At 37.7% G+C, this 12004-nt stretch overlaps 1 protein-coding gene across 1 annotated transcript; it reads left to right on the top strand.

Moving 5' to 3' along the window:
• The first annotated feature begins 8413 nt into the window (after window positions 1–8413).
• On the top strand, window positions 8414–11180 carry LOC100852942 (uncharacterized). Its single transcript, XM_010646993.1, has 5 exons — window positions 8414–8828; window positions 8945–9999; window positions 10059–10481; window positions 10545–10766; window positions 10827–11180. Exons 1-5 carry the CDS (start codon window positions 8414–8416, stop codon window positions 11178–11180), a joined length of 2469 nt encoding a protein of 822 aa, XP_010645295.1.
• Window positions 11181–12004: the final 824 nt, after the last annotated feature.

Raw genomic sequence — 12004 nt, forward strand, 5'->3', positions numbered from 1 at the left:
TTTTGCCAAGGATTTCAGATTTTGATGTTTTGAGTTGGTGGAAAAAAATGGTATTAAGTATCCAACTTTACAGATGATTGTTCGAGATATCTATGCCATTCCAGTATCTACAGTAGCATCTGAGTCAGCCTTCAGTACGGGTGGTAGGATGGTATCAAAACATCGTAGTAGACTCCATCCAAATACTTTGGAGGCCTTAATGTGTGCTCAAAGTTGGTTGGGAAATGAAATGGAAGGTAGTTAATCTAAAATATTTTCAATCTTATGAAACAACTATGTTGAATTTTTTAATAAAGTTGTTTCTTGTTATTCTTACTTTTATTGGGTGATTCTTTGCTTGTTAACCTAGGGGGCAAACTCACAATCATGGATGAAGATGATGAATCACTCTTGCTGTAGGTTCTTTTCTTGAAATGAAGTTGGTATTGGAGATATATTTTGGGACCTAAGATACATTTTTTTTTAATGCTCTTTTTTAATCTTAATGTGGTTATATGTATGAATATGTTGGGAAGACTTTATGTTTAATGTTTTTTTTTTAATGTTGCCATATCCATGGAGATTTTCTATTTTTATATGTTGTAGTTGTGATATTTATTTATTTATTTATTTTTCATTTTTATCTTAATGTTATAATTTATATTGTTATATCCATGGTATTAAGCATCAAAGTTGTATTTTTTGGCAAAGAAGGCATTAGTGCTGACCTAATTGCAGTAAATGAAGACGTTGGGGCTGCTTGTTGGGGCTACAGATTAATATAACTTGGAAGTGATGCCAAGGAACCCCTGTCATGCCAAGGAAGGAAGGAACTGATCAACCTGGCACATGAAGCAATGCAGAATCCAAATCATGAATCATCAAGAGGTCCAACTTCTAAGAGAAAAAAGGTTGTTGTCCCTCTTGGAAAAGAGGAAAAAGTGGACAAGAAATTTGTTTATATTTCTCCAATGCCTCTCGGAATTGTTGTTGCTGGTGCTAGATTATTAAAGAACAAAGTTATACTGCCTAAATAACTTGGATGATTTAGGTTGATAAATCTATCTTTTCTTCTAGGGTCAATCACATTTAATTTGTTCCTAGGAGATGGAAAGCAAAAGAGAGAGGGCCCTTGTGTTGGAACCTAGGGCTTCTAGGCACCTAAGGTAAGAACTTGTAATCATTTTCGCTTTAGTGACTGCATTATTGTTATTATTTTCTATGTCCTGTTCATTCGAATCCTAACCCACACTATTGGTAAAAAAAAAAAGGTAATGATTGGTGCTATCACGAGTGGGCAAATTGCTGATTTTATTGGTCGAAAATGGGTAAGATGGAGGATACTCTATCGAGATTGTTCATATTTGAGCATTTTTCCTGCACAAACCTTCTCTCACAACTTGCTTTCTTTATGGGTGGAATCAGGCTATGGGGATGTCATCCATGATCTGTATAGCAGGATGGCTCACAGTCTACTTATCTTTTGTAGGATATCTCCAATTTTCAATTATAATTTTGATATATTTGTATATGTTTTTCTTCATGTTTTAGCCTCTGGATGTTTCAATGTAGGGATCTTTTTCCCTTTATTTTGGGAGATTTCTTCATCTTATATGGAATTGGTGTTCTTTCTTATGTGGTATGCTTTTATGAGAAGCTTCTCTTCTTGGATATGAAGTTCCGATAATTATGCAACTTAAGAAGCATTAAACATCTCTCTCTTCCTCTGGATGAACAGGTACTAGTCTTCATTACTGAAATAACACCTAAGAATCTTTTAGGAGCACTAGCAACAGCAAATCAAGTAGAAGTTTTTATTTTATTTTATTTTATAATGTCTTTTAGTGTCCAAAGGTAATCAATAGTGGGTTTCCTCTTTTTGATGAGAATTGCAGATATTTATATAATGGAAATTGATTCATTCTCTAAACCCTGTAGTTTTTCTACTCGTATTCAATCATTTTTAATCTATTATATTATGATATGTTTTTTTATCTTATAACACTGAAGAATTAAATTTACAATTTAATAATATGTTTAGGAATTGAATAATTGATTTAGTAAAGTTGATATGAATTTATGAATTTATCTTCCACATGGTGAACTTAGGTGTGGTCATATTTATTACTTTTGAGTGAAATTTATTTTTATATGGTAATAATATGCATTTAATAATATGCATTTAAATGTTATAGAGAAATTATATTTATATTTGAATCAATTTTACTTCATTATATCATGTAAATTTTTTATTTTATAATATTCTAGAATTAAATTACATTAGAAAATCAATAATTATTAAAACAATTTTTTTAAAAAATTGTAATTATAAAAATATTTATTTATTTATTTATTGTTTATTTTAATTAAAAACATATAAATGAGTGGAAAATAAAATATGGTGAACTTAGGTGTGGTAATGTTTATTGCTTTTTAATGAAATTTATTATTATATGGTAATAATATGAATTTAATAGTATGCACTTATAAGGTATAAAGAAATTATATTTATATTTGAATCAATTTTACTTTATTATATCACGTAGACTTTTTATTTTATAATATTTAAAATTAAATTATATTAGGAAATCAATAATTATTAAAAATAATTTTTTTTAAAGAATCATAATTATAAAATATTCATTTATTTAATTATTGTATATTTTAATTAAAAAGCATATAAATGAGTGGAAAATAAAATATGGTGAACTTAGGTGTGGTTATGTTTATTGCTTTCTAATGAAATTTATTTTTATATAGTAATAATATAATTTAATGGTATGCATTTATATGGTATAGAGAAATTATATTTATATTTGAATCAATTTTACTTCATTATATGTCGTAGATTTTTTATTTTATAATATTTTTAAATTAAATTATTAGAAAATCAATAATTATTAAAACAATTTTTTTTTAAAGAATCATAATTATAAAAATATTCATTTATTTAACTATTATTTAATTTATTTAAAAAACACATATAAATTAGTGGAAAAGTGAATATTATAATTCTCATATAAATGCGTTTACATATATTTGATTTGAAAAGTAAATTGTTTTAGTTTTATATGTGATCAAGTTAAAATTTCAAAATGGCTCCAAAACATGATATTGGTTAGGAACATGTACAACCTGTTGGTGGTAGTAGAAGAATCATCAAGTATAAATATTACGGCAAAGTTATACATAAAGGTATAACAAGATTAAAGCAACATATTGCATATATATCTAGACAAATAGAAGGATATCCATGTGTACTGGTAGAAGTGTTACAAAGTGTTAGACTACATATGTTTGATACTTCAAAAGAAAAAAACTCAAGTAAAGAAAATGAAGAAACGACTTTTGAGTTCCTTAAATGAAAAAAAAAATTATGGAATTGATAAGGCTGACTCTAATGATGAAATTGAAGAAGTCGATGCAGTTGATTTCGGAAGAAGATAAATGAAACAAGTAATAAAAGAAAGTTATCGAATTTTTGAAGAAAGTAGGCAAAAGCATGAGAAGGTTCTAGTTCCTCACAACATTCTAATGTAAGGATTAAGCATGGACTAGTATGTAGCTTCAATGTAAGAGAAAGAGCTAGCATACCTTCAAAATGAATTGATCCCTACATGTTCCTATCAAAGCAAAAATCAATAAATAAATAAATAAATAACTTGTTTTTTGCTAAAGGTGCAAAGAAAGTGGATAAAGTCATTTCTAAATTCTTCCTCTTTATTGCAATACCATTCAATGCAGCTAATAGTGAGCCTTATAATCAATCAATGATTAATACCATAGCAAAAGCAGGTCCAAGTATCAAAGGTTCCATAGGATACCAAATTGGAAATGCATATTTGGAGGAGGAGGTGCAAGAGCTTAAGGTATATATAACCACATTGAAAGCTAAATGACCTACATGTGGGTACACAATCATGTGTGATGGTTGGAACTCTAGGACTAGAAGTCCTATCATCAATTTCATGATTTATTGTTATAGAAACATAACATACCATTCTTTAGTTGAAACTACCAACATACCTAAGACAACAGACTACATCTTTTCCCTTATGGATAAAATTGTAGAGGAGGTTGGAGGTTGGGGAGGAAAATGTTGTACTAGTAGTCATTGATAATGAGATAAGTTTTAAAACAACTAGTATGTCGTTGATGGAGAAGTGAAAGCATTTGTTTTGGTCTCCTTGTGTAGCCCATTGTATTGATTTAATGCTTAAAGATATTAGAAATAGGAAGTAGATTGAGACTTTAAATCAAGCAAAGATGGTCATGGGATTTATTTATAATAGCTTGAAAGTAGTAAATTTGATGACAGTGTTCACTAAGAATAGAGATCTATTAAGGCTAGGAATAACCCAATTTGCTGGTAAATTCATTTCACTTGAGAGTCTTATACACTATGAGACTAATTTGAAAAGAATGTACACAACAAATGATGGTGTGAATTCAATAAAAATAGGAGCAAAAAAAGTATAAGAGATAAGACATGCAATCTATCTTAACTGATCGATTTTGGAAAAGGGTAGGGAAAATCTAAACCATCATAAAACCTCTCATTAAAGTATTGAAATTAATTGATCAAGATAAAAAGCTCACACTATCAATAATTTATGAAACAATGGATGGAGCTAAATTATCTGTAAAGGCATTGATCAAGCAATGGGAAAAGCACTGGAAAGTCATTGATAAAAAGTGGGAAGGTTAATTGCATGGACATTTGCATACTACAGGTAATAAAATATATATATATATATATATATATATTTATCTGGTACAAATTATTATAAACTGATAATTATTTAACTTATGATAACATATTTTCTAAATCCAATGTTCCAATATTCAAAGTATTTCTCAAACCATTCAAAAATTAAAATTGGATTAAAGGAGGTTATAAAGAGATTAGAGTCAAATTTGGATAGACAAACAAAAGATATTAACAAGGTATAATAATAACTTTTGACATTTATGTAATACATTTTGTATATGTAATATGAATTAACAAAAAAAAACATTAATGATGTAGATGAAATTATTTACTGGAAGATAATGGAGAATTGGAAATGCACTTACTAGGAAAGTAATAAATCAATCTCTTCCAAGTAGTCATTATGTTTACTTTTATTACAAATAGGAATTACCATCATTTTTTGTTAAATATATCATGGTGATTAATATGTTTGCATTTTCTTTATTATAGTTGAATATTGTTGGAACAACTATGGCTATGAAGTTCCACGTATACAAAAAAATTGTTGTTAAAATTTTAAGCCTGACACATTCTTCATTAGGTTGTGAAAGAAATTGGAGCACATAGTCATTGATTCACACAAAGTCATGCAAGTGTTTGGCAATGAAAAAGTTGCATAAGTTAGTTTATGTACACTACAATATGTGGCCTCGAGTTAAGAATTTGATGTAATAGCAAAACAATGAAAATTTATACAATCTATTTGATCTTAATCATATCTTTAATGACGATGATATATAAGAATAGTGGATATGAAAAGAAAAAAAACCTATTTTATCATCTGATAATTTGGATTGGTTGGATAATGTTTTTTTCCCCTAATGAAGAAAGTGGAGAAACAACTCATGAAAATGATGGTGTTATAAGTCATAGAGTTAATGACATACAAGAAATACTACACAAGGAAGAGATATTGAGTCTAATTATAAAGGTAAGGGGGTGGTGGCATTAGTAGGGGTAGTAAAGGGGGAGGAGGGTACTGGTGAAGGAAATGAAAGAGATGGTGGCACTAGTGAGGGTACTGAAGGAGATGGTGGTGTTGGTGGTGATTATGTTAGTCAACTAGATCCTATCATGCATGTCATGAGCATGAGGAGATGAAAATTACTATGCCACACAAGATACAAATCATGGATATAGACCAGGGATATGGGAATAACGAAAGCATTTGGAAATACTAACTACATTTATCAACGATGATGATGATTCTAATGGACATGATTATCACATATCCAATTTTCACCATATTGATGAGCACTTGCAAACTTCAAAAATAGGATCAAGGTCACATTTGAAAGAAGTAGATAATGGATCATATCACAACTTTAGAGACTATGATAGCTCTTCTAGTACTTTTAGTATAAATGATTTTGATCGATTTCCAAGGATGCATCCAAAGAGATATTCAAAAACTGGAACACAAGCTAGTAACTCCTATAGATATGATCAATCTTCTAGTAGCAACAACATTGCTTATTAAGGTTTTGGAAACTATCAATTTGGTGTTGAACCCGAATAACCTCTGAAGTCATATTTTCCTAATTATGGATCATCAAGTCAATCATCTTAGCCAACATATTCAAGTTATGAACAATTCTTTCAACAATATCCTCACTATGGGAATTATCGTCCCACTTTGTATACTTGTCATAGGACTAATGATAATGATTTTGAGCCCCTCGTCATTAGATATGGAATTAATTATTGTATTGTATGTATTTTGGTAAAAATGTTGTTATATTTGAAATAAAATAATTTTCAATTCTTAGCATGATCATAAATAACTTTCAATTAATACTTTTATAACTATTTAAATAATGTTAAATGTGAGACAATTTTGTTTTATTAATTTGCATGAGCTTATTTAATGGTACCTATTTTTATGATAATTTACATTATTTAAAAAAAAAAACTTTCTAATTATCTTATTTTACATGTCACTCGATACCGAGTTAAGATGTCAAGACCGATACACCTCAAGACCTCTACCATGACTTTGAACCATGAATGGTTTTCCATCCTTTCTTTCTAATTGTTATGTTCCAATTGTTATCCGTATATCAGACACGAGGAAGGGAGAAAAATGGAAAAGCTTGTTTGTGGTTGAGGTTGCTTTTGTAGGATATTAAGGTTATTTTCCTCCGCACTTTCTTAGCAAACAAACAGAGCACACTTGATTATTGTTTTCTTATGAGAGGCTGGAAATTTGACATTGGACTTCTCGAAGATTAAGAAGCACAATAATAAAATGACTAGATTTTTCCAGGCAAAGTGCAGCGTACATAAATAAATGTAAGACACTAACAAGACTAGGCATAATTTGTCATGACATGAGGAATTGGACCACCAGAAATGGCGTTTTTGGCTTGAGCCATTGTTCAAGTTTGGTTCTTTTGTAATGAAAAAGTTCTTGATTTATTATATATATATAACAAAAAAAAAATTGTTTTTGGACAAAAAAAACTTAGACATAAAAACAATTTTTTCTATTAATTATCCCAAAGAAACTTTACATTTGAACACATCTGTGAGACCTTCTGTGTGCTTGCTCTCTGACTGAGCCAGAGATTAGGAGTAGGGTCTAGCGACGGGCTATATCGATGCACGGGAGCATTCTGGAGGAGAGCGACACTTTGATGTCGATTGGAGTCCGATCATTGAAGACCTGTATAGCCCCGAGCTAGGTTTCATGGATAGTCGTGCGACCAGTGTGTTTCCTCTTCTACTCTAGATTCTTAGGGTTTTCGGATGTGCCCACACCATTCACTATGCACTTTAGTTGACCATTAAGCGTTGAGAGTTTGAGAGGCTTCACCATAGGAAACCCCCTGGGATGTTGAGGTAGTGCATGTGTGGAGGTGATGACCACCTTGCATGGAAGCGCCCCGTCTCTTCGGAGACGTGCAGAGGGTTGCGTACCGTCAGAGGGTACGATCGCTTCTGCTAGGGATCTTTTAAAGTCCACCCATATCCATTTAGAGCCACCTTGACCTCGTAGGTTGAGCCGTAGATCCTCCGATTAGGACTCCCTCCCTACACGTGGGTGCATCTGAGAGCCTTCGGCGCCTCTGTGGTCACGTTTTGGATTCGACGCTCCCTCTTTAGTCTCCAGTTGAGAATGCACAGAGATCAGTGCTAGTTTAGAGTACGGTCGGACCGTTCATCTTCACTTGGATGTTTTGCTGGTTCCCGCTTAGATTACCTTTTCTTTTGTACATTCTCAGAGCCATATCCTTATTCCGTTCTTCGTGCTTTCTCAGGATCAGACCTTTGTTCCTCGTCTTGATATACCTTTGTGGATCAGAGCAGAGAAGGAGTACTTTCAAGATCAGGATTTTTACTCTCAGTCTGGGTATAGTTTCGTGGATCAGAGTAGAGGGCAGATTAGTTCGGGTTTCAGATACACCAGATATGGATCAGCAGGTCGTCACGGTTGATCAGTTCACGGCCGCCATGGCTTCTATCCAGGAGGCTCTGGCTAGCCTCAGGCAGGAGATCGGTGGTCAGTAGGGTAGACCACCAGCAGTTCAAGATGAGACGCCGTATGACTCACATCCACCTCCACCACCCCTACCCGTTCCTTCAGTGCATCAGGCATCACCATATGTATTACACGGGCATTCTGAGATCGCTCCACCTGTAGTCGCCCAGGCCGTTGTCGCTGATGACACACATGCGCGCATGGACCGCATCGAGCAGCGCGTGAGGCAGTTGAGAGTGTCTGATGGAGCTGCTGTTTGGGATGATTTGGAGGGTATGCCGGTAGCCAGCTTGCCGACTAAGTTCAGGATGCCAAATATTGAAAGGTACACTGGTATCGGTTGTCTGCTCATCCATCTCCGACTGTATAGCACCATGATGAGGGCTCATGGACTGGACGAGCCTCAGATGATCACTCTTTTCCCCCTATCTCTGAGTGGGGCGGCTCAATACTGGTTTGCTTCTCTGGAGTCCTCGAAACGTCGTACATGGGATGACTTGACCCAGGAGTTCCTACGACAGTTTTCGTTTAACACTATCGTAGACGTATCGAGGAGAGAGCTCGAGGCTCTGAGGCAGATGACAGAGGAGTCCATTCTTCTTTCATTTCCCGCTGGCGCGGGAAGATAGCTGAGATAGTGGATAGACCATCAGAGAGAGACCAGATTCAGATGGTTTTGAGGAGCCTACAGCCGAGGATCGCCAGACATGTGGTCGGTGTCCCGTTTGCAGATTTTGGGTCTCTGGTTATGGCTTTGTATAATGTCGAGGACGACATCTCGAGAGGTTTATGGGCAGATTCTTCCCCTAGTGATGTTAAGGGGAAGAAACCATTCGTAGGACAGAGGTCGACAGATGTTAGTGCTATCAGTTCATCCAGTCAGAGGCCTCCTAGGCGTCATCAGCCTGTCCCACAGCTCCTTGAGACTCATCCGTCTTGCACACCTCAACAGTTCAGGCCACAGGCACCTTGCCCGGCTTTTGATCAGACATATCAGGCTCAGCCATTGGCTCTACCTTACTATGCCACTCAGGGCATTGAGAGACCTCTTGTTTCATACACAGCCACTGGACAGCCATGCTACGCTGCACAGTTCACTCCGAGGCCCGCGCCTTCATACCCCAGGCCCCGAGCTCAACAGGCCTCTACTCCTTTTGCTTTGAGGACGCAGAGACAGTTTTCACAGATAGGCATGCTGTTGAGCCAGGCTCTTCGGAAGCTCACAAAGGCAGGTTTGTTGACTGCACTCACTCCGAGACCGCCCCCTCAGCCTCTACCTCCTCACTACAGAATGGATTTGCATTGTGCCTATCATCAAGGGTCAAGACATGAGACTGATCGATGCACCGCGCTGAGGCACGCCATCCAGGACTTGATTGATCAAGGTTTGGTTCACTTGGGTCAGCCGAGTGTAACCCAAAACCCACTACCAGCCCATACCATGCATGCAGTTCCTCCACCAGACGGAGGTATTCATTTCCTGGATTTTGCTGATTCTGATGACCATGTCTGTATGATGAGTTGGGACGACATGGATCCAGAGCCCATAGAGTTGGATGATATTTATGAGATGAGCAGCATGTCTTTGGGGCCTCGGGTGCCCACTCCATTCAGATTATTTCCTGAGGCAACCTCAGTACATGCGTCCATTGTCGAGCCTCCGACTTCCATGCGCTATAGCGTTCAGACGTCGTTCGTCTTAGTCCCAAATGTTGAGGAATTTCAGGCTCCACACAGTGATGATCCTCAGACTCCGGACGTTCAGTATATCCTCCGGGGAGGGAGAGTATTGAGACAGCCACCTCCAGCCGCTGCCACTAGACCCTTAGGGGTACGTCATCCCAGGAGGAGGTTAGAGCAGAGGATGACAAGATTTTGAGGCAGTTGCAAAGCACTCAAGCTCGTATTTCTATCTGGAGCCTTTTAGCATCCTCCAGTACTCAACGGGATGCACTGACTCGAGCTCTGAGCCAGATCAGAGTTGATACCACGACCACTCCTGAGGGACTCATTCATATGATGATGGCTGGCAGAGCCACTTGTATCGTCTTTTCCGATGACGACTTGCCACCAGAGGGTTCAGACCACATGCGTCATCTCTATATATCTGTTGGCTTTTCAGGTCGTCGAGTTCCATCTGTCCTTCTGGACAATGGCTTGGCCCTGAACATATGTCCTCTGGCCACCGCCATCGCTCTTGGATACGCACCATCCAATTTCGGCCCATCCACGCAAATCGTCCAAGCTTATGACAACACTCGTAGAGAGGTCATGTGTACACTGGAGATTGAGCTCCTGATAGGTCCGACCACATTTATCACTGTCTTTTAGGTTTTGAGGATTCCTACATTCTTTAACCTACTTTTGGGCCGACCGTGGATTCACCGAGCTGGAGCCATTCCTTCTTCACTTCATCAGAAAGTGAAGTTCATCCATGAGGGCCAAGTAGTCGCCGTACAGTCGGTAGGGGACATGTTCATTTTCGCTGAGCCTGTGCTCCAAATCAGCCATAGCGACGACGACTTACTGCTGACCGGGTTCACTTTTGATGAGGTATAGGCTCTTGAGCTAAAGGACTTTTGTCGAGACTTCGTCGCTATGTCCTTTTACCAGCATGGCAGCACTGTAGTGCTTGATATGATGAGAGACATGTCCTATCTTCCTGGCATGGGATTGGGTCGACGTCAGCATGGACCGAGCGAGTTCATCACCATTCCTGATCATGACATACCATTCAGACTCGGGTTCATCCCCACTGAGGCCGATTATCTCTATATGGCGCGCTTGCGCAAGGAGAGAGTGAGGACTCGGCTGACTCATACGCCTTTCTATTATCCTGTGCGCCCGTACACCAGGAGCCTAGTTGATTACTTTGTGAAAGCATTGAAGTCGCATGCATCATCCGATGGGATCATCAGAGGACTTAGCACCACCCAGGAGGCCGAGCTTCAGCGCCTCATCCAGTAGTTACGATTGAGAGACGGAGCCCCTGGCCCTTCGACTTCTGCGTTGATCGCTCTTTCCTCTCCAGATCGCACTAGCCTTATGACGCTTTGCTTCCCGGGCGAGACCGATGAGCATGGGACCTTTTCTGAGGTCGGGGACATAGTGGACGGAGACGCCCCACACGACGAGTACATCGACGAGATGCTCGCCCTGAGCCTGAGCCAGATTGAGGAGACTATTCAGCCTGAGCTTGCTTCATCATTTGATCTCTTCGGGGTATGTGTCATCGAGCTTGCCGAGGAGAGCCTGGCTGCTCCTGCTCTGGAGTCTGCTAAGGACCTTATAGCTTTTGATGATTTGATTGATAGCCATGTTGGCATTGTTGAGGGAGCGTCCAACTTTGTGGACCCACCTTTTTCATTTGACGTTCTGTCGGGGTTCGTCTCCCGTTCTGACGTTGTTTTCGATGATTCATCTATGGATTTGAGCATGTTTGAGTATTTGCCTACGTCTCGTGATATTGCTTTACTTGTACCATCTTCACCCACATCACAGATATTTGACATAGATAATGATATTGCACAGCATGATTCAGATGATGACTCATCTCCCGATTTCGATTCAAACCCCGTTGATCAGAGAGTTTCACCTGCTGTAGGGGACACCGAGATTGTTGACTTTGGCACGGCAGATCAGCCTAGGGAGTTGGAGGATCGGATCGGATTTGTCTACAGATAAGAGAGATAGCCTCATCCAGCTGCTCAGATCCTACTTGGACGTTTTCACATGGTCCTATGAGAACATGTCAGGCCTTGATCCATCTATCGTCCAACATCGTTTGCCAC

Source organism: Vitis vinifera, chromosome 7 (genome assembly GCF_030704535.1).
Source record: "Vitis vinifera cultivar Pinot Noir 40024 chromosome 7, ASM3070453v1".
NCBI classification, from domain to species: domain Eukaryota; kingdom Viridiplantae; phylum Streptophyta; class Magnoliopsida; order Vitales; family Vitaceae; genus Vitis; species Vitis vinifera.

Excerpts from the sequence above, each read along its gene's own strand:
- LOC100852942 (XM_010646993.1), top strand. The coding sequence starts at position 8,414 with ATGGACCGCATCGAGCAGCGCGTGAGGCAGTTGAGAGTGTCTGATGGA. Across the intron at positions 8,829-8,944 it reads TCTTCTTTCATTTCCCGCTG|ATTTTGGGTCTCTGGTTATG; the intron begins GCGCGGGAAGAT and ends TCCCGTTTGCAG. Across the intron at positions 10,000-10,058 it reads ATATCCTCCGGGGAGGGAGA|GAGGAGGTTAGAGCAGAGGA; the intron begins GTATTGAGACAG and ends ACGTCATCCCAG.